We start from the raw sequence: 22,540 nt of genomic DNA, 5'->3' as shown, positions 1-22,540 counted from the left end.
CTTCTGCGCGTCTATGTAATGCAAAGTAACAGTCTCCTGTATGCAACTTCATATACTATGCTGTATGTCTACTCACTGACTCTTATTTAATGCCTTGGAACAAGGACTTGGCATTGGGAGACAATAATCTCGCCTAACATGTTACATACTTTCTTAGGCCTGCCATTTCCACCTCAAAAATATCTCCAGAATCAGAAACTCTCTCACCCTGGAGGCAACTAAGACCCCCATCCACTCACTGGTCATCTCCAGACTGGACTACTGTAACCTCCTTCTATATGTCCTCCCTGCCTCCCACCTCTCTCTACTCCATTCTGTCATCAGTGCTGCTGCCATGCTCAGCTTCCTCTTCAAACATACTACATCTGACTCCCCTCTCCTACAAGCCCAACACTTGCTCCCCTTCCCTTTCAAAACCCAATTCAAACTTCTCATGCTCACTTACAAAGCCCTCTCCCAATCCTCTCCTATTTACTTATCTGACATTATCTTCCTTCATCCACCCGCCCACCCACTTCGTTCCACAAATGAGAGATGACTCTCCTCCTAACTGATTACTTCCTCCCACTTCCGTGTCCAAGATTATGCCGTGCTGCTCCTTACCTTTGGAACTCTCTCCCTCCTCCTATCAGACTCTCCACCTCTATACAAAACTTCAAATGGGTTCTTAAGACCCACTTCTTTATCAAAGTCTTCCAGATCACATCCCAGCCCACTGCTTCACGCTATTTGACTCTCCCCGGTTTGTCACCAGTGTCTGTCTGCCCCTTCCCGTTAGACTTTAAGCTCTTACAAGCAGGGCCCTCTTCCCTCATGTTCTTTTGCTTCCCTCACTTAGCATCATCTCCTCCCCACTGCCTACAGCGACACCTATCCTGCTTATTTGGGTATGACGATGCTGATGCAATGTTCTGTACTGTAAATCACTTATTTTCTTGTTTTGTTCATACTGCTTGTTTATGTACCTTGTAAAGCGCTGCAGACCCCTTGTGGCGCCATGTAAATAAAGAATAATAATGTGGAGTGGTGGGGATTGCTGTAATGTAAAGGGGCTGAGTGGTATTGCTGTAATGTGGAAGAGTAGGGGGTATTGCAGTAATGTGGAGGTAAAGTCAAGTGTGTGAGGGGCTGTAAAGTGGGCATTGGGAGTAGTAGGGAATGGTAACCCTAGGGCTTCGATAAACCTGACACCAGCCATGGTGGTCACAGAGCCTCATTCTCTCTGGAAAAGGTTGGGTGTTTTTACTAGTATTCAGGAGGTGCCCGCTATAAAGAGTTGGTCTATACTTTCAGCGCTACAGCTTTTGTACCATTCATGTGCATTTCAAGCAGGACAGGAATACACATTTAAATCCACTCAGATACGAAAATTATTAAACCACAAAACAGTGACACAAGCAGTAAAGTAAGTTTCTTTGCCCCTTCTCTCCTGTGATTAATGTATGAGATTTGAATAGAAGTAACTTAGGAGAAAAAAGCATTTAGTTTAATTAAATATTGGTACTAAATTGTTAGAACTTTGAAATGACAACATTTATACTGATTTCATCATGTGTGTATCCAGCTAGACCCTCAGGGCTCTATGTACTAAGCCTTGGAGAGAGATAAAGTGGACAGAGATAAAATACCAACCAATCGGCTCCTAACTGTCACTTTACAGGGTGTGGGCCATATTAAATTAGGTGCGAAAAGCCGGTTGCTGCTTTTCGACAGGTGGAAACTATTCGCCGTATTCAATTGCAAAGATTTTCCGCGTACGCGGAAAGTCAATGCAAAGAAATAGGCGAAAAAGTTTTGCCTATGAATACCCGGCAGAAAAAAGTGCAGAATTGCGGCTTTGGGGTGTAAAGGTGCGGAAACCACTCTGCACCCTTTGGGCAGCCCCACAAAGGATAAATGCATCAAAAAACCGCAAAAAAAAGAGGAACACCCCAAAAAAGCACTTTGAAAATGGGGACAAAAAAATACAAAGTGGGGGTACAAACGCAAAAACTATCGAAATAGACTTTTGGAGGGCTTGCAAGTATGGGAGAGGTGTTTTTTTTATTGTAGGTGTTTGCTGAAGGTGCGTTTTTTGCATCACTTAGAAATTATTATTATTACCAGTTATTTATATAGCACACACATATTCCGCAGCGCTTTACAGAGAATATTTGGCCATTCACATCAGGCCCTACCCCAGTGGAGCTTACAATCTATATTTCCTATTACATGTACACGCACACGCACACACATACACACTAGGGTTAATTTTTGGTGGGAGCCAATTAACCTACCAGTATATTTTTGGAGTGTGGGAGGAAACCGGAGTACCCGGAGAAAACCCACGCAGGCACAGGGAGAATATACAAACTCGGCACAGGTAGGGCCATGGAGGGAATTGAACCCATGACCTTAGTGCTGTGAGGCAGTAATGCTAACCATTACACCGCCTGTGCTGCCCACTTCACTTTAGTGATTTTAAACCATGCTTGCACCCAAATTTGACAGGACTAGTTATTTTCACCAAAAAACCCTGCTTTATGCTATTCTTCACCACTTGTGCAAAGACGCTATATAGAGGCAATTGAAAGCACTTAAGTACCCCAAATAGCTCCAGGAGGGGGACATCTATACTGATCCCCAATGTTAGTGCATCTTTTGGGGGGTGTCAGGCTGATTTCCCCATTTCTGGCAGCACTTTTCGCCTGTTTGAGTTTCGCTGGGACGTGTTTTCGCGTCCTTTGGAACTGAATATGGTGAATAGCGGGGGCACGCCCTATAAGTTTTCGCTGATTAAACACGCGAAGTCGGCGAAAAGTGCGGCATGCGAAAAAGTATTGCGGGTGCGAAACTTATTGAATACTAGCCTGTGTTTGAAAAATGACAGTTAGGAGCTGATTGGTTGGTACTTTAGCTCTGTCCACTTTATCTCTCTCCAAGGCTTAGTACATCTACCCCTCAATCATGTACAAGTAGGCACAGGGTGTTTTAAAGGCAGCTTCTAAATGTGGAATATGAACATGCACCAATGCATGGATATATAGGTGATTTTGCAACTACAACAAAATTCATTTCACATCCACATTTTTGCACATAAATTACAATTCTTATTTCTATAATGTAATAAATTAAAAGCAAGGTAAAGACATCTTAACATATTAGCTCTGTCATTTTAGATGCCATAGATTAGTTTATTTATTTATGTTTTTTGCATGGTGCATTAACTGAGATGCTCAAAATTTTGACATACTGAAATGTGTGTGCATATTTAGATAGATAGATAGATAGATAGATAGATAGATAGATAGATAGATAGATAGATAGATAGATAGATAGATAGATAGATAGATAGACTGGCAGACAAATGTTTACACGTTACTGTAAGACAAAAATTAGAACTGCAATTTTGTGTCTGCATTTCGTCCTGTACAATTCTACAAATCAGCAATGCTTACCTTATCATATGTTATTGGTATTATTGCTAAGATAGAGCTCTCCAGCAGGGGTCGCAATTTTACTATATCTTTGTAGAGAATAGTAATTATGTATCACATAGTGGTAGGAACATACAACACTGATTTCTATGCTCCGAAAATTAATATTAGTAGTCATACTCCCAGCCTGAGAAACAAAATATCACAAACAATAATTACAACAACCTTATGCTTAAGTCTAGTTTCACATATACCGATATACAGTATACTGTAAAAACACTAGCATATATTTTGTGACCTATATGTTATGTATACATTGAAATACAATTGCAGTTTACACCAAGGGAAGTGTCTGTGTGTTCTGTGCTTGATACATTGTTCAAACCCCCAATTTACTGTTTGTTTTATTAGATGCAGTAAGCAGAGTGTGTTTAAAACCAAAGAACACAAAGGATTCATTAGGTACCTATATAAATGCTAATTTTATACGGGTAAGTATTGGATGTTTATATTTACACTTAGCTCTGTTTTTTTACTTTAATACTAACATTAAGTTTCTCATTTACTTGTAACCTATTTTTTATTAGGAGCTACAGCCAGTCAGCAATTGCTACAGGGAATAATATGCTTTTGTTTTAATTGTATCAGGACCATTTTTCTAATTAATATATACTTATAGAAAAAAATAAAATTAGACTAACACCTGTGCTCTATATAGTGCAGGCTACAACGTAGAACCTGGGTGTCACCTATTACCTACTATAACATGTGCATAGTAAACAGGTGTTCTAACACATCACATAAATTTATATGGTTTCTAAATGGTAAATATGTTATCCTCTAGTAAATAACATACATAAGCCTTATGCAGATCCCAAAGGCAACACGTGTGTAAAAAAAAAGTTACACTAATAGTATGCTAGTTTGTCAAATGGGAAATGTAGAAGGAAAAAGAGAAAATATATTGTGAAGTCCTATTTGGACTTATTGAAAAAGCGAGAGGGGTGGCAGTGCGCCCTGTGCAGCACTGCCGCCCCTCTCGCTTTTTCAATAAGTCAAAATAGGACTTCACAATATATTTTCTTAGATATGGCGCTGGTCGACAGGAACAAAAGGTCAACTAACAAATGTTGACAGCGCAAAAGGTCTACAGGGACAAATGGTCGACGCTGACAAATGATCGCCACATAAATGGTCGACACACAAATTGGCTACTTGTTTTTTCAACATTTTGAAGGTTAGGGTTTGGTTGAGGGTTAGGCACTTGCCAGAGGGTTAGGCTGCGGAAGAGGATGGCTAGGTTTAGGTACCAGTGACGTGCATTGAGGTAAATGGCTTGGGAGGCAATGGCTATTATCAGAGCCAGATTTACAGATACATGTATGAACCTGAGAATTCATGTGGGCATTATACAAAAGTGCAGCAGTATATAGTGCTGAAAATTTGTTGTGTTTTGATCAGGGATGTGCGGAAAAGGTAGACAGGGGAGGCAGTGCCTCACCTGCCATACACTTTTTACTCCAGAATTTTGACTGTAAAATGATTAGAATAATATTTTCTTTAACTTTTTCTTATAAAACTTTGGAGTATACCTAAGTATGACAGGAAAGGCTCTGCTAACCTGCCTCTCCTGACCGCACATCACTGTTAGGAACTTCGTAGAGGGTTAGGGTTAGGCTTAAGCACTTGGGGAGGGTTAGGGTTAGGAACTAGGGGGCAGGTTAGGGTTAGGCACTAGGGTGAGGGATAGAGTTAGGGAGAAGATTTGGCTTAAATTACAAAAAATAAACATGTTGACCAGTTTTGTGTAGACCATATTTGTATCGACCATTTGTCCCTGCGACCTTTTGTAACTGTCAACCATATTCACCCATATGTGTGTTGTCCATTATTTCCCTGTTGACCTTTTGTCTGTCTACCTTCTGTTGTCAATCTACTGTATATATCTAAACACTGTTGATCTTCTATACCACATCAGTCATAGTAGTCCATGTCACTAAGCAGAAATATTAATCATTAATAGCAACCAGAAGAAACAAACCATGGAAAAATGGTAGATACCAACTTTGGCTTTCTAGACTGCCAAAGTGATTTATGATAAACACACACACACACACACACACACACACACACACACACACACACACACCGAATTCTTTCATATTCTTCCTGTTTTCATTTTAACACAGCAAAACAACAGTTAAATGTGATTAAGATCAAACACAAACCCTTCTTTAAAAAGTATACATTACTTATTTTGTGCAACTATGAGACTAATGTGTTAAATAACAGGCAATTGTTAGTAGTTCTCCCACTAACCCACTCTTGTAATTTTTGTTTTTTATGTTTTCTGTTACTTCATCATGTTTTCTTATACTTTATTTTGCTTTACACATAATGTGTTGCTACTTTTTAAATTATACATATATATATATACAATATATAAAATTAAAATGTACTAGTTTTTAGTGTTCTGCTTAATTTTTAGGCTTTTTGTTGCTTTCTAAGCTCTGTACTAGCAAGTTTAACCTCATGATCTATTATTCACCGCAGCATTTAATATGATAGGAATGTAATCAGTTAAGAAAAAACATTCTTTTAACACAGTATGCAGTCATATGGGGGTATTCAATATGAAACGTAAACTTCGCTGTCGAAGTTTACGTTTCATATCGGAGCTTTTACCTGCGTTAAAGTATCAGGTGCGGGCCCACTTATCCCCGTATTCAATATGAAACTAACGAAAACGGGAGCCTGCGAAGTGGGATTTGCGTAAAGTTACGAAATTTTCCTTAAAAAAATTGTAGGACCCCCCTAAAGTTGTAAAAACATGGGGGATCACTATGGGTACCCCCGTTTTAGCCTTTAAATGAAAGTCGGGGATTTAAATAGCCGCAGCAGGTGTTTTTTTCCCGACATTGAAGAAGTGTTGCAGAAGAGCACTTAGGTTATTTTTTTCATTTTTTTAAGTGGTCCCATCAAATTTGGGGTACATGAAAATGGGTACTAGCATATTTTGATGTCCCTAAAGTAAGTTTTTAAAAATTCTGCAATTGTGCACCTGCCGCTATAAATCTATTCTAGAAAACACCTGCCGCATACTTGCAGAATAGCCCTGAACCTATTTCCCTATTGTTAAACAATTTTTTCCCATTTTTTTTTTTCACCCCAATTTTTAAATTAATTTTTTGGGGTGTCCCTATTTTTTTTTTTTTAACTTTTTTTGACACAGTTCTTTTTAAAATGTCATTCCCAGGGGTGCAGGCTATTTTTTTTAAGCCTGCACCACTAAACCCCAATTCTGCACTTTTTTTCGACACCTATTCAATGGTGAAAAGTTATCCCCGTTTTTTATCAAAGACTTTTCGAATCTGCGAAAAGTCTTTGAAATTGAATATGGTGTAAAACTAAAACCTGTGATAATGACATCATAGGTGCGATATTAACGCAAAAACTGAGTTTTCGCTCCCATATTGAATACCCCTGTATGGGGTATATTTACTAAAGTGTGGGTTTTTAGAAGTGGAGATGTTGCCCATAGAAACCAATCAGATTCTATTTAACATTTATCTAGCACCATCTAGATGATAACAGCTAGAATCTGATTGGTTGCTATGGGCAACATCTCCATTTCTAAAAACCTGCACGGAAATATATCCCATAATGTTAGCATTTGCTTTGTGGACATTCATAATGTTGACACCAAAGGGGCAACAGTAATGAATTTGACATGGTTAAAATGTCCTCATCTAACATGTCGACATATGGAAAATGTCAATATGGACAAAACATTAACATATTACACATCGACAGTGAAAATGCTTTATTTTACCAGTTGTATTTAAATTTGCAAGTTTAGCATTCCTTCTTCGTTCAGTAAATTGATAAAAAAAATTGATATGAGCAAAGTGATATATGCAAAAGATAAACATTAATTCCAACTTTAACTCACTTAGGTAAATAAAACCATTAGTTTAATTGCAGAGTATAGCTGTTTTACAGAGCCATTGTTTTTGTGTATGTTCCATAAACTCTTCTGTCATCTATTATCACTAGTCCACTCATAATCATACACAATGGAGGCAAGACCAAGGGGGCATATTTACCAATATTGTGACTTTTGCTCCGTTAAAAATAATTTCTCGCATTCCAGGACTTCTAATACAGAAAACAGCAACCGTAAATAATAATAATAATAATAATAATAATAATAATAATAATAATAATAATAAAATGTGATCTTGTGCAGGGCTATGGTGGGAAAGAGAGGAAGTTCATTGCTACTCAAGGACCAATGATTAATACAGTGAATGACTTCTGGCAAATGGTGTGGCAAGAAGATGTCCCTGTTGTTGTTATGATCACCAAGCTTAAAGAAAAAAATGAGGTATCCTTTCTAAAATTATATATTTAACCAGCTAGAGAAAATATAGTCATTATTTGTTCTTACATAAAATAATTTATTGTTGCATGATCTCCTACATGTTCATTATTATATCTGGGTACCGTTAAGGCCAGCTGTGGTAGTTGTGTCCCATAAGATGCAGAGGGTGTGCTTGGGAGACATCAGATGATATCACTGGGTACAAACTACAAGGGGAGCTGAGACAACTCCACCTCTAATCTTACCACTTTCTGGTCTCAGTGAGAAGCATTTCCCAGTGCCCCGGGACACTGGTTTGTAGTGGTAATAGTCAACTGGCCATCTTTAACTTCTATTACATGTCATTGTACATATTTGTTTGTATAAATGTGCTACACTGTGCAATATGTCAGCACATGTCAGTGCTTTATACATAAATAGCTGATGTAGACCTTAGATATTTTCATTTCCTTTATACCATCTTAACATAACTTATATGCTTAGTTTAATTTATGCCTTTAGTGTAAATGAGTGTGCTAGTATTAGATTCAGTAAATTAAGTTTTTGGGGATTTTTGAAAAATGTTTTATTGGCATTAAGAGAAAAAATTACAAAAAAACATATTTGTACAAAGGCGTGCTGGTTGGGACATGTCAAGGAGGTACTCAGGACCCTTGCTGTCCTGCGACATGATGGAGAACTCCTCCCAAGTGTCCATCACGTGCCCCACAATTAGTTCACGCACCTCCCTAGCCATTAGCTGAGTGTCATACATGACATGGGAGAGGGAGAGGGACCGGAACAGGCAGGCTCCTTCTCCTGTGATGGAGACAATGGTGTGAGGCACCATCTCCCCTTTAACATTCAAAAACTCAATTTCCATGTTCGAGAAAATAAAAATACAAATACAAAGCATGTGTAGTATCCAAATGGAAAAATCCTAGTCAAGTGTTACGTCCTTATCAGTGTTGACTCCAGTGGTAGGGCTGCAGGACAGTCCAATATTTAAATAGGGAAGGCACACCAACTGTCACCCCAACTGCTGCCATACATCACTGGCAGTTGGTGTGGCTCCCCTATTTAAATATTGGATTGCGCGGCAGCCCCACCTCTGGAGTCAACACTCCACCCAGACAATGAGCTTACAGTCCCACAGCATTTGGGACATGTTTCTTTGTCATCCAATCACCTCGGTCAAGAGGAAACATTTTACCACATTTCACCCCCTTAAGGGTTAGAATTTTGAAAACTCCCTGCTTAGTCTGTGCTTACATCATGGAAGAAATATACTCCCCGAATTTCAAGTTTCTAGGTACTTGGGTTTGAAGTGTCAGTCAGTCAATCAAGACATTGCACAGGGGGAGGAAACATTTTAGCCCTTTTCACCCCATTAGGTGTTGAATTTTTAAATATCTCTGCTTAGTGGGTGCCTACCTCATGGAAGGAATATACAGTACTCCCCGATTTACATGTTTCTTGGTCCAGGGGTTTGGCCTGGGCGTTGCTGAATCAGTCAGTCAGTCAGGACAATAATAATAATTCAGTGCAAGTTACAAATGAACTATTTGTTGTTCATAATTATCTTATATAAGGATTATTCTGAACAAACATTCTAGAGATTACTGAAAGAGATATTAATATTATGAATCTGAATGTAGTTTCTTTATTAGATAACAGGTTAATATTGTTCTACTGTATATATTTGCAAACTAGACTATGCCCAACATACTACCCTGCTGTAATTATACATTTGTCTAGATTGTTTAATAATTTCATGATCCAGCTTAAGCATTTATAATAAAGTTTTCTGTTAATCAAGTCTCTGTGGCAGACTAGAGTCATGTTGCTGTGACATTCCAAATGCTAGAGAGGATAGAGATCCTATTTTAGGATCATGACTCTCCCGAGCCCAACTTCTCTCCACACAGCACCTGTTTAGAAGACAGTTTTAATGGAAGTTCCGTCCATTTCAAAGCTGCTCTCAGTGGCTGCTAGACAGATATACAATGCGATAGGGAGGATAGAAGTGAGAGATTGATGGGGGAGGGGGAAAGGAGAGAGTGTTGGAGGTGTTGGGGACAGGGATGAGATAGACAGAGGGGGGGATTGGGACAGGGATGAGAAAGAGGGGGGCAGGGACAGACGAAAGAGAAAGACAGGGGAAAAGAAGGGTCAGAGATGAGAGAAACAGACATATGGGGGGGCAGAGATAGAAACATTTTGGAAGGTACTTGTCAGTGCTTGCAGCTCACAACCCCCCTAGCGTAACCCCCTGCACATCCTCCCCCCACTGCTCCTCCCTCAAATAGTGAAATGAGAGACTGAATAGACAAATGGGGCACATGAGCCTAAAGACACATGGGGTGGGAGGGCATACGCCTAGAGAGATACAAGGGGGGCATGTTACTGGACAGACACTGGGTTTGTATGAGGCTGTGGATAGGCACAGGGATGGCGTGAGGCTGGAAAGACACGGGAGGAATAACTCTGGAGAGATAAAGGCCTTGCAGGAGGCTGGATAGAAACTAGAGAGCATAAGTCTGGAGAAACACATATAGGGCATGAGGCTGGAGAGATATGGGAGGGGGAGTTGAGGTTGTAAAGAACAATAGGGGATGTCCCTGGAGAGACACAGAGTGGATGAGACTTTGCGCCTGCCAGAATAGTTATACCACTTTCACATCACACTGCTGGGTCGCATTCAGGAGTTTGTACACTGGTCCATCCCAGATGCAACCCGGCTCCCCTTTCAAACTGACGGCCCGACCGGACAGTAATGCCGGGTCGATGACATCACGGCCATCTTCAAGCGCCAGCTCTTCCTATGCAGTGAACAGGACCCGGGTCACATCGACCCGAGTTACCTGCTCACACTGCACCGCAAGCCGGTTTGAACACATGTTCAACCCTGCTCATTACCCGGGTTGAAATGCCGGGATGCTCGACCAAGCTTATTTCAACTGGTCCCTTTCACACTGCACAAAAACCCAGGTTATTGCTGCAGTGTGAAAGGGGTATTAGTGACCCGGTGAATGACGGGTCAAACATACTACTTCCAATATTATAGAATATTTTCAGATCTTTCAGCAAACAACCTTGTATTTTTCTGTATTCTAAAGCCAGCATTTTGGTATGTCTTGTACACATTTTGCATAAAATTATGCAGAAACAGGCAAAGTTCTAATTAGCACTTCAGATCGCAGTCCCCATTATTATCAATCTGACCCCTATGTACTAAACTCCAAAAAGCAAAGCTTTTCAGAGTTTGGCCCCGGGAGTTCTTCAGATGGTGTAAACTGCTTCAAGGCTATGGAGGCTCCAGGTGCAGGAGAAAGATCTTAAGATCTCTCTCTCGCAGCCTCCGTCCAGCTCCAGAGGCTCACACTGTGCACATATGAAAGTGTAAAAGACTTCTACGATTTTCCGGGGTTATAACTCGCAGGGACATCGATTACCGCAACCGCTTGCGCTGCGAGTTCCCCATTGTCAATAGAGGGAATATTTTCGTTAAAAATATTCCCTGCAATTTGGATAGATAATAATCGTGGCTGGTCCGCGATTATTAGTACATAGACCCCTTAGTTTCTATATAACAACTAGCAAAGAACGTCTTAATGCACATATCTTGCCTACATAGCCAAGCATGTTTCATTAACCACAGCCATTCAGAAAACACAATGTAGCACGCAGACTGGTCAGGGTGCAGCTGTATATTTAGACCTTTGTTTCTCCATGTTTATAATTTCCCTGAGATACATAGGGAGGAGTAAACGCTGCAGATCAGATAATGTGACAATGTGAACATTTCCACAATGGGTGGCTACTGAACTTTATATGTTTTTCTTTCCCCTAAATCATCTTATAAGGGAGCCTGTCAGGTTTTTTAGGCACTGATAACGCAGAGCCTGTAAGTGCTGCAAGCTGCAGTATCTCTTGATAGTTCATCTTGTAGAAATGCTTAACAGGTCAGTTGTATATGCCACACTTACAGAAATATTCATGCTTACTGTCTTGTTTGCTTGTGTGTAACATTTATAGTAATTATACTTGGGTTTTATATGATATTATATGTTGTCACGTATCAAGAAGTTTTAAATATTAATATAGATATTATAGTTATATATATATATATATATAAATATATATATATATATATATATATATATATATATATATATATATATTATACAACTGTAGCTGCCCAGTGTGAAACTTGCACATAGTTTTAAGAATGCTCATGTATCATTATTTTAGCAAGTACAAGTGTGCTAAAATAATGTGGATGAAATGCAGCTGATCAGTAGAAGTTATGCAACCAAAGTACATATGATATGCATGATTTTTCAGGTGCCTATATCACTGTAATAGCTGTAATATATTACACAGCATGTTCCCCATTTGTATGATTTGTAAGCTCACATGTTCTACAAAATATATTATATTACAGTGGTGAATATTGTGGATTATTTGAGCTTAGGTTGTGTGTAATAATACATGTGACACTGTATTATGTTCTCTGCAGAAATGTGTTCTCTACTGGCCAGAGAAGAGGGGGATCTATGGAAATGTTGAGGTGCTTGTTAATAGCGTCAATGAACTTGAACACTATACCATCCGAATTCTCACCTTGAAGGTAATGCACTACATATCGAATGTGATATTAGTAGATTCTGGTTCTAATGTGGGATAACATTTAATATTAAATTATCTACCCTTTGTATTGTATGCAGCTTCAATAAAACAAAATAGGTTAATAAAAGACAATCATCATATAGTTATAGGATATACAGTACATGTATTTTATTGATGTACTGTATACATATTTTAAAAGAAATCAAATAACCAATACCATTGCGAAAATAATTTAGAAAAAACTGTTAGCTGCCAAAATAGTACATTATTGCTCTGTTCAATCTTACCATAGCCAATATTAATAATGCAATGAGTACTATGTTATGTGTCATGCTAGTTATAAATCTCATCTTAGATACAAAGGATGACAAATGAAGACACAATCGGTTACACCTCAAACTCCTGCAGACTCTAGAAAAAGCCACTGAAAACCAAATATCTTGGTTATATTTACTAAAGTGCGGGTTTATAGAAGTGGAGTTGTTTGATCAGATTCCAATCATATTATTCTTATCATTTATTCAGCACCTTTTAGAAGATAGTAGTTAGAATCTGATTGGTTGCTATGGGCAACATCCCCACTTTTATAAAACCGCACTTTAGTAAATATATACCCCTCTGAGTCTACATGCGTATCAATATCAATGAGTCTCCATGAATATCAAAGATAAACTGTATTTCTTAACATTTTAGTGCATATGGCATACTTAGAACATCATTTTAGGTGTGAAACACACTTCCAGAGTGTGAAGCAAGGTGATTGGTTCTTTAGTTGTATATAGTGACAAGACAGTATATTTGTGTGCCAGTATAGGAATTTAGGCTTGATAATATAAACATCAGATGCTAAAGGGACAGGGAGATTTGACAAAAGAGTGAAAGCTGTGAGGAGGTACAATGTTCTGATTTGACCAGGTCAGCAGATCAGCTTTATATTTGTACTATGTGTACTGTACTGTCAGCTCCTCCAGCCAGAGAGTGTGATACAGTGAGGTCTGCTTCACTCCACATCAATCTTACACAATGATAAAGAAATGTGCAGACAAAATTCAACACACTGCATTGTGCCCTTTTATGTGCGGGAAAATATAACTGCTTTGCTCAGCCACCACGGTATGCAGTCGGGAAGCCGGCGGACCTAATCCCGACGGCCGGCTTCCCGACTGCTTTATCCCGGCGAGGGTTAAATGACAGGCATCTAAATCTAGACGCCTGTCATTTTACCGATGCCGGGAGACCGGCGCCCGGCATCCCGTTCGAAGTGATGCCGGGCGCCGAGCGCGGACAGCCGCAGGGGGAGAGGGTTAGGTTTAGGGCTCCCGGGGGGGACTTAGGGTTAGGCATCCCCCCAGGAGGTTAGAGTTAGGCTAGGGGGAGGGAGGGTTAGGCACCCCCGGGGGGGACTGAGGATTAGGCACCCCCCCTGGGGGACTTAGATTTAGGCAGCGGGGAAGGGGGGTTAGGTTTAGGCACTTAGAGGGGGGATTAGGGTTAGGCACTGGGGGGAAGGTTAGGGTTAGGCACCTCTAAGGAAGGTTAGGGTTAGGGGGGGAATTAGGTTAGTGAACACTTATTTTAGGGACGATCGGGATCTTCACCCATCTCGGGCAGCCGCTGTCGGGATTGCGTCCTGCGGTAAATCATACCGATTCCGCCACCACGGTTGTGTCCGCTCACACATAAAATGCATGTTTGCTGGTCTTAGGTTTGTAAGTTTTATTGCTTGTTTGACACAAATGTTAATGTTAACCAACTCGTTGACATAAGGGGGATCTGTATAATTTGACAGTTCAGTATTATAATGTAAGTTCCAGGGGGCATATTTATCTAAATCCGCATTTTTTATGCAGATGTGATAAATATTTTTTGTGTAAATTTGCAATGTGAAAATGAATATTTTCAGGCTAATGTACTATTCAGCTCATGCCAGGAGACGGGCTTTGATGAGAGCAGGTGGTGCTCCGTTAAGAGTCTGCCCTAGCAAAGAGATGGAAGCAGTGTGATAGCGACAGAGAGGGATCTGTAAAAGTTCACAAATTAGTTGCCCATAGGCTACTACTGTATAGAATAATGCAATCCGAAGATGGCATTACCTGTCAGGGCCAAGCTCCGGAATGCGAAAGATTCCAGAGCTTGGTAAATCTGACAGCACAGAAGCCCACATAGAAACCTATGAGGGATGCGTTTGCCAACGAAAATGGAGGGACCAATCTGCTATGATCCCTCCATAGTATATCTGGGTGATCCTTAATATTTGCTGGTACCCCCACAAAACATGTCTGTTTTGGAGGAATATCCCACAGATATTTAATAATAAATAGGTCCCCAACTGTTACTTTTTGTTTAGAAACAGATTTACACCACCCTGCATAGAAAGGGAACACTTTCTAGTTTGCTCAGTCAATCCCAATTTCAACTGGGCAAATCCAACCTTTAGTTTATACCACCAATCAAATGACATGTTCATATGTCTTGTTATACCTACTAACCATTTAAACCATTAATTATATATCCTATTTTTATGTTCAACTTCACTTACCCTATCCTGTCCACATGGGACGTAGTTACATAAGCTTGACAGTGACAATGTGCACAGCGGCATGTTGAACTCTACATGCCAACACAGTTGTAATTAGAGATGTGTGGGTCCGGGTCTCAGAGAACTCACATCATCCAAATTTAGGGTTTCCGAGTCGAACAGAGGGCCTAATTCAGACCCGGTCGCTAAGGTGCGCTCACTCGCTCTGACTGATGGTCGCACAACTGCGCATGCGTATAAGTCGCAGTGCGCAAACAAGCGTCTGTGATGTGAAATCGTCCGCACGTAGAACACAGCCTGCCCGCTACTTTGAGTGACAGATAGCGCCGTTTGTGGGTGGTAACGGGAAGGTGCTTGTGAACGGGGGAGTGCATGTGCAAATGCAGGCGTGCCTGACTGTCAGAACGGAGTTTAATGCGTGTGCATAATTAGCAAAGTAGCGTCATTGAACACGTGACTTGGTTGGTTTTTTCCCTGAACTGCTCGCAGTGCTTGCGGGAGGGTAGGGTCTATCTCAAGCACTGCGAGCAGCTCCGATGGCTCCCGATGTTCCCGGAGATGATGTGTGTAGCGAGTGGCAAGGGGGCGTCTTTAAACACTTGCGAGCGCAATATGCCGTCGCTCGCTTAGACATAGAGGCGCCCTTACACCGCAAAGAGCGAGTGCATTATTTGCATAGACGGCCCCTTTTTGACAGTGAGTGGCTGCAAATAGCGAACGGGTCTGAATCAGGCCCAGAGTCCGAGTTCGGAATCACTTTGGGTACGGAGTCCCGGTACGGATCTTCCTGCGGGTTTTAGATTGCATGCCAACAGGTCAAAATTATGTCATTTTAGCTATTTTTTTTATTTATTTTTAAAAAATATATACAGATCCAAAACCAAAACACATGAGGATGGTTTTGCAAAACCGAAACATGAAGATGTATCCGGATCCAAAACCAAACCCAAAACACAGGAGTCGGCGCACATTTCTAGTAGTAATATGATTTAAAACATTGTAACCGTGTTGGCTATCAACAATATATACCGATCCCAGTTAGTGATCGCTGGCATAGGATGGTTCTACTACCAAGGGCAGGAGTACATTAGTTAAAAATGACATTTACCATGGGTAAATCCCTTAATTACGTCTTTTTCATGCAAATAATTGTGCTTTTCCATAAAAAAGCACATGATTTGTCTGCACTACTGCTGCCTACTGCTGCCTGAATGAGTGTTGTCTCTCCCCATTACCAGAGGCCACTGCAGTGCCAGAGCATCTATATGACAGAGTAGCTATCAGTGGCGGCTCCAAAGGTGGGGCTGCATTGCAGTCCAAAATTCAAATGGGGTGCCACACCAACTGCCACCCCAAATGCTGCCAAACATCACCAGCTGTGACTCACTGGCAGTTGGTGTGGCTCCCCTATTTGAATTTTGGACTGTGCTGCAGCCCCAACTCTGGAGCTGCCACTGGTAGCTATTCACTAATTTTTACCAACCAGGTGGGTTTCTGCTCCTTTACAGTCAGTATCCACTCACTTCATGCACTAACTAACGAGCATTCCAGTAAAATTATCTCAGTTGTACACACAGAGAATTACCACCACAAGAGATGAAAAGACAAAGAGGGGTATTCAATATGGGAGCGAAAAGTCTGTGCTGGACTTTTTGCTCCACATCTGAGCTTTTCCTGGGATAAAGTATCGAGCGCGCACCCGCTTTATCCCCGTATTCAATTAAAGAGCTACGAAAACGGGAGCCGGCAAAATAGGATTGGCGGAAAAAAATGGGATTTACAAAACATGGTGGATCACTATGGGTTCCCAAACTTCATTTGCAGTTTTAGCCTGCAAATGAAAGTCGGGGTTTTAAATAGCCGCAGCAGATGTTTTTTTCCTGACATTGAAGAAGTGATGCAGAAGAGCACTTAAGTTATTTTTTTCATTTTATAAGTGGTCCCATCAAATTTGGGGTACATGAAAATGGGTACTAGCATATTTTTAAGTCCCTAAAGTCTTTATTTAAAAATTCTGCAAATATGCACCTGCCGCTAATAATCTATTCTAGAAAACACCTGCCACATATTTACAGAATAGCCCTGAACCTATTTCCCTATTTTTAAACACTTTTTTTTCCTTTTTTTTTTTTAACCCCAAATTTTTAAATACTTTTTTTTGGGTGTCCCTATTTTTTTTAAAACTTTTTTTGACACAGTTATTTTTTAAATGACATTCCCAGGGGTGCAGGCTACTTTTTTTTAAAATTCTGCAATTCTGCAATTTTTTTCGCCACCTATTCAGTGGTGAAAAGTTATCCCTGTTTTATTTCAAAGACTTTTCAAACCTGCGAAAAGTCTTTGAAATTCAATACGGGGTTAATTGAAATCTGCGAAAATTACGTCATCGGCGATAATTTATCACCGATTCCGAAATCTTACCTCCAAATTGAATACCCCTGAAAATGTTATCCGTGGGCCTGCATTGTCCCAGGTATATAAATAACCCTTGCAGCATCTTTATAACCTGTACTACCTGGGACGAATTTGGAGAGGGAAGACTCTCTTAAAGATAAATTGATTTTTAATGACTGCATTTGAACATGAATGCAAATTTCTTCATTCTCAGACACAATTGAATTTTATTTCCACTTTATTTATAGAGGACCTGATGCTGAGTTGAATGTACGACTATTTGTGGAGTGCATCGTGCATGTTTTCGGACTGCACATGCTCTGGAACTGTGCGTACACACATACAGATAACATTGAGTCATACATATTTCAATCATATCTCCACTAAAGACTGGAGATGTGTAACTGTGCTGTAATTGGGCTGTAACAGGACATTCTCACAAAGGTAGATTTCATTGAGGGTGTGTCGATGCAGCTGTGCAGAGTTGGATGTAAGCAAACTTATGAATGTCTTCAGATATAACTTGTGCATCTAGTATAGCATAGGTGTAATTTTACACTGATGAAGACTAATATCAATCCCAGCATACAGATATGTGACAGACGCACCACAAGATACCTACAACACTACATACTGTATGGACGAATATCCAATTTTTTTTCCCCGTATATGTAATGCAAGAACTCCTGCTTCTGATTACTGTCCAACTTTGCATCAGGCCTGTAGTGTCAACATATTTCTGCTGGGCTCTCAGGGAGATACTTTTGTGCATATCATACCTAACATATCAAACAAACAACAAAAATGTTCTAGCATTTGGGAATTCATTTAAGGGAATGTTTTTGAGGTGGCCTGGATCTGCATACTAGAAGAGAAAAGTCAGCCTGTCTTGTTGCTAAGGTTGAAAACAGACGTGTCCATCCAGTTTTTGACAAACGGGAAGTTGAAGAATGGCCTCAGCTGGTAATATTAAAAGAAATGTCCACATAAATACATTTAAAATTCTAAATTCCTTTCCCTTCTTGTATAACATCAAATCTCTTTTTCCCCAGGATATCTGTCATTCAGGAGATACTAGTATCCCAGCTTCTATCTAAAACGTATAATTTTGATAATCACCGCTTCAAACATATAGAAGCTTCTCATGTGTCAAATCCTTAAATCATCTGACAGTTTCACTGAATTCAGCTGAGCTGAATGATTGCTCATTGAAACACAACTGTAAAAGTTCAGATCTAGGCAATTGTGATGAATATTGTAACATGACTGAACTGCTTCTGAACAGAAACATTACAATATACTGTACACTTTTACTGAATTGGTTACTCATTTCATTTACCAATGGTTGCTTAGCACTGATTGCCTGTGACCCACTTGGCTGATGACTGACAGCCATGCGGCTTACAGCTAATTAGCGGCCGCTTACTGTAGAGTGGCCTCTGATTGGCTGGCGAGCCCGGCTATTGACAGAAACCACGCAGTCTCTGTCATTTACTGGGGTAGAGATATGTGTGTTATCACATATATCTCTACATGTCTAAGGGGTCCACGCTACTCATTTTTAATTTTTTTTTGCCAAATCCAGTGGGGGCTACTGGAGAGACGGACAGATGCCATGCCAGGAGGTAGGTGACTATTGGATGTTTTTTTTTCAGGAATACCGTGGAATTTCTACTGGAGAAGTGGACCAAACATCTGGCAGGAGGTGGAGGTAAGTATGTGTATGTGTTTTGTATGTAATAAAATTTTACTTTCAACGGTGTGTGAGCACTGTGGTTTTTTTGCTTTTTTTTACAGTGAGTTCCACAAGTGCCAAAGGGCAGACATGCTGGCACCTGTAGTTCCGCTGTAAAACACAAAAATACATATCTATTTTTCACAATATTACCCCTGTACCCACAGGCCAGGGGTGCAGAGAAGAGCCCCTGGCTTCAGCCTAAGCCTTGGGTGCTCAGGAGAGGTGGGACCCATTTATTGGGGGGTCCCCACCTCCCCGGAGATCCCTGGCTTGGGCTGACTAGCTTGGGGTATTAATGCTTTGGCCGGGAAGACCCGATGAAAGGGTCCGCTGGCTGTGGCATAACACCCTGGCTAGGTTTGAGTTCGGTGCTGGTTTTAAAAATAGGGGTAACCACGCCCCATTTTTCCCACTATTTTTAAAACCAGGACTGGCTCATTTATTTTTTTAGAAATTTTTTTTTTCCCACACACAAGCAGCCCTCCCGTATCTCACTGATATGTGCAGGATACATGATCAGGTGAGTTTGGCTGCGGTCAGACTCAAGGAACTCTGAGATAAACTCGATCACATACACCATCGAAAAACTTGATTAATCAAAACAAGATCTTGAGTTTCAGAGATGCTGTGAGAGTTTAAACTTGGACCAGACGCGATTCTTAGTAAATTTACCATATGGAGACAGTGGGAGAACTACTACCGTGTTTCCCCGATAATAAGACACTGTCTTATTTTTTTGTTTGGTCAAAAAAACACCATAGGGTTTATTTTCGGGGTAGGGCTTATTTCCAGCCCCCCCCTGTAGTTGAATACAGCCTGTGCCTCTCCCTCCCCCCCTGTTGTTGAATACAGCCTGTGCCTCTCCCTCCCCCCCTGTTGTTGAATGCAGCCTGTGCCTCTCCCTCCCCCCCCTGTTGTTGAATACAGCCTGTGCCTCTCCCTCCCCCCCTGTTGTTGATTACAGCCTGTGCCTCTCCCTCCCCCCTGTTGTTGAATGCAGCCTGTGCCTCTCCCTCCCCCCCTGTTGTTGAATGCAGCCTGTGCCTCTCTCTCCCGTCCCTGTTGTTGAATGCAGCCTGTGCCTCTCCCTCCCCCCCCTGTTGTTGAATGCAGCCTGTGCCTCTCCCTCCCGTCCCTGTTGTTGAATGCAGCCTGTGCCTCTCCCTCCCCCCGTTGTTGAATGCAGCCTGTGCCTCTCTCTCCCGTCCCTGTTGTTGAATGCAGCCTGTGCCTCTCCCTCCCCCCGTTGTTGAATGCAGCCTGTGCCTCTCCCTCCCCCCTGTTGTTGAATACAGCCTGTGCCTCTCCCTCCCCCGTTGTTGAATGCAGCCTGTGCCTCTCCCCCCCCTGTTGTTGAATGCAGCCTGTGCCTCTCCCTCCCCCCGTTGTTGAATGCAGCCTGTGCCTCTCTCTCCCGTCCCTGTTGTTGAATGCAGCCTGTGCCTCTCCCTCCCCCCCTGTTGTTGAATACAGCCTGTGCCTCTCCCTCCCCCCTGTTGTTGAATGCAGCCTGTACCTCTCCCTCCCCCCCTGTTTTTGAATGCAGCCTGTGCCTCTCCCTCCCCCCCTGTTGTTGAATGCAGCCTGTGCCTCTCCCTCCCCCCCCCTGTTGTTGAATGCAGCCTGTGCCTCTCTCTCCCGTCCCTGTTGTTGAATGCAGCCTGTGCCTCTCCCTCCCCCCCCGTTGTTGAATGCAGCCTGTGCCTCTCCCTCCCCCCCCTTTTGTTGAATACAGCCTGTGCCTCTCCCTCCCCCCCTGTTGTTGAATGCAGCCTGTGCCTCTCCCTCCCCCCCCTGTTGTTGAATGCAGCCTGTGCCTCTCCCTCCTCCCCCCTGTTGTTGAATGCAGCCTGTGCCTCTCTCTCCCGTCCCTGTTGTTGAATGCAGCCTGTGCCTCTCCCTCCCCCCCCCTGTTGTTGATTGCAGCCTGTGCCTCTCCAGCCCCCCCTGTTGTTGATTACAGCCTGTGCCTCTCCCTCCCCCCTGTTGTTGAATGCAGCCTGTGCCTCTCCCTCCCCCCCTGTTGTTGAATGCAGCCTGTGCCTCTCTCTCCCCCCTGTTGTTGAATGCAGCCTGTGCCTCTCTCTCCCGTCCCTGTTGTTGAATGCAGCCTGTGCCTCTCTCTCCCGTCCCTGTTGTTGAATGCAGCCTGTGCCTCTCCCTCCCCCCCCGTTGTTGAATGCAGCCTGTGCCTCTCTCTCCCGTCCCTGTTGTTGAATGCAGCCTGTGCCTCTCCCTCCCCCCGTTGTTGAATGCAGCCTGTGCCTCTCCCTCCCCCCCTGTTGTTGAATACAGCCTGTGCCTCTCCCTCCCCCCTGTTGTTGAATGCAGCCTGTGCCTCTCCCCCCCCCCCTGTTGTTGAATGCAGCCTGTGCCTCTCCCTCCCCCCGTTGTTGAATGCAGCCTGTGCCTCTCCCTCCCCCCGTTGTTGAATGCAGCCTGTGCCTCTCTCTCCCGTCCCTGTTGTTGAATGCAGCCTGTGCCTCTCCCTCCCCCCGTTGTTGAATACAGCCTGTGCCTCTCCCTCCCCCCCTGTTGTTGAATACAGCCTGTGCCTCTCCCTCCCCCCTGTTGTTGAATGCAGCCTGTGCCTCTCCCTCCTCCCCCCTGTTGTTGAATGCAGCCTGTGCCTCTCTCTCCCGTCCCTGTTGTTGAATGCAGCCTGTGCCTCTCCCTCCTCCCCCCTGTTGTTGAATGCAGCCTGTGCCTCTCTCTCCCGTCCCTGTTGTTGAATGCAGCCTGTGCCTCTCCCTCCCCCCCTGTTGTTGATTGCAGCCTGTGCCTCTCCCTCCTCCCCCCTGTTGTTGAATGCAGCCTGTGCCTCTCTCTCCCGTCCCTGTTGTTGAATGCAGCCTGTGCCTCTCCCTCCCCCCCCTGTTGTTGATTGCAGCCTGTGCCTCTCTCTCCCGTCCCTGTTGTTGAATGCAGCCTGTGCCTCTCCCTCCCCTCCCTGTTGTTGAATGCAGCCTGTGCCTCTCTCTCCCGTCCCTGTTGTTGAATGCAGCCTGTGCCTCTCCCTCCCCCCCGTTGTTGAATGCAGCCTGTGCCTCTCTCCCGTCCCTGTTGTTGAATGCAGCCTGTGCCTCTCCCTCCCCCCGTTGTTGAATGCAGCCTGTGCCTCTCCCTCCCCCCCTGTTGTTGAATACAGCCTGTGCCTCTCCCTCCCCCCTGTTGTTGAATGCAGCCTGTGCCTCTCCCCCCCCTGTTGTTGAATGCAGCCTGTGCCTCTCCCTCCCCCCCTGTTGTTGAATGCAGCCTGTGCCTCTCCCTCCCCCCGTTGTTGAATGCAGCCTGTGCCTCTCTCTCCCGTCCCTGTTGTTGAATGCAGCCTGTGCCTCTCCCTCCCCCCGTTGTTGAATGCAGCCTGTGCCTCTCCCTCCCCCCTGTTGTTGAATACAGCCTGTGCCTCTCCCTCCCCCCTGTTGTTGAATGCAGCCTGTGCCTCTCCCTCCCCCCCT

At 42.8% G+C, this 22,540-nt stretch overlaps 1 protein-coding gene across 2 annotated transcripts in view; it reads left to right on the top strand.

The window, feature by feature from the left end:
- Window positions 1-22,540, top strand: part of PTPRR (protein tyrosine phosphatase receptor type R) — a 246,084-nt gene that overhangs the window by 188,676 nt on the left and 34,868 nt on the right. For both annotated transcript variants that reach the window (XM_088452526.1, XM_088452528.1), the window contains 3 exons: window positions 3,828-3,907; window positions 7,666-7,803; window positions 12,302-12,412. In XM_088452526.1, coding sequence (XP_088308652.1) covers window positions 3,828-3,907; window positions 7,666-7,803; window positions 12,302-12,412 — 329 coding nt within the window. The remainder of the gene's footprint in view (window positions 1-3,827; window positions 3,908-7,665; window positions 7,804-12,301; window positions 12,413-22,540) is intronic.

This window comes from Taudactylus pleione, unplaced genomic scaffold, assembly GCF_031769625.1.
Source record: "Taudactylus pleione unplaced genomic scaffold, aTauple2 ptg000038l, whole genome shotgun sequence".
In the NCBI taxonomy this organism is placed as follows: Eukaryota; Metazoa; Chordata; class Amphibia; order Anura; family Myobatrachidae; genus Taudactylus; species Taudactylus pleione.
This window is presented reverse-complemented; position numbering and strand designations above follow the sequence as displayed.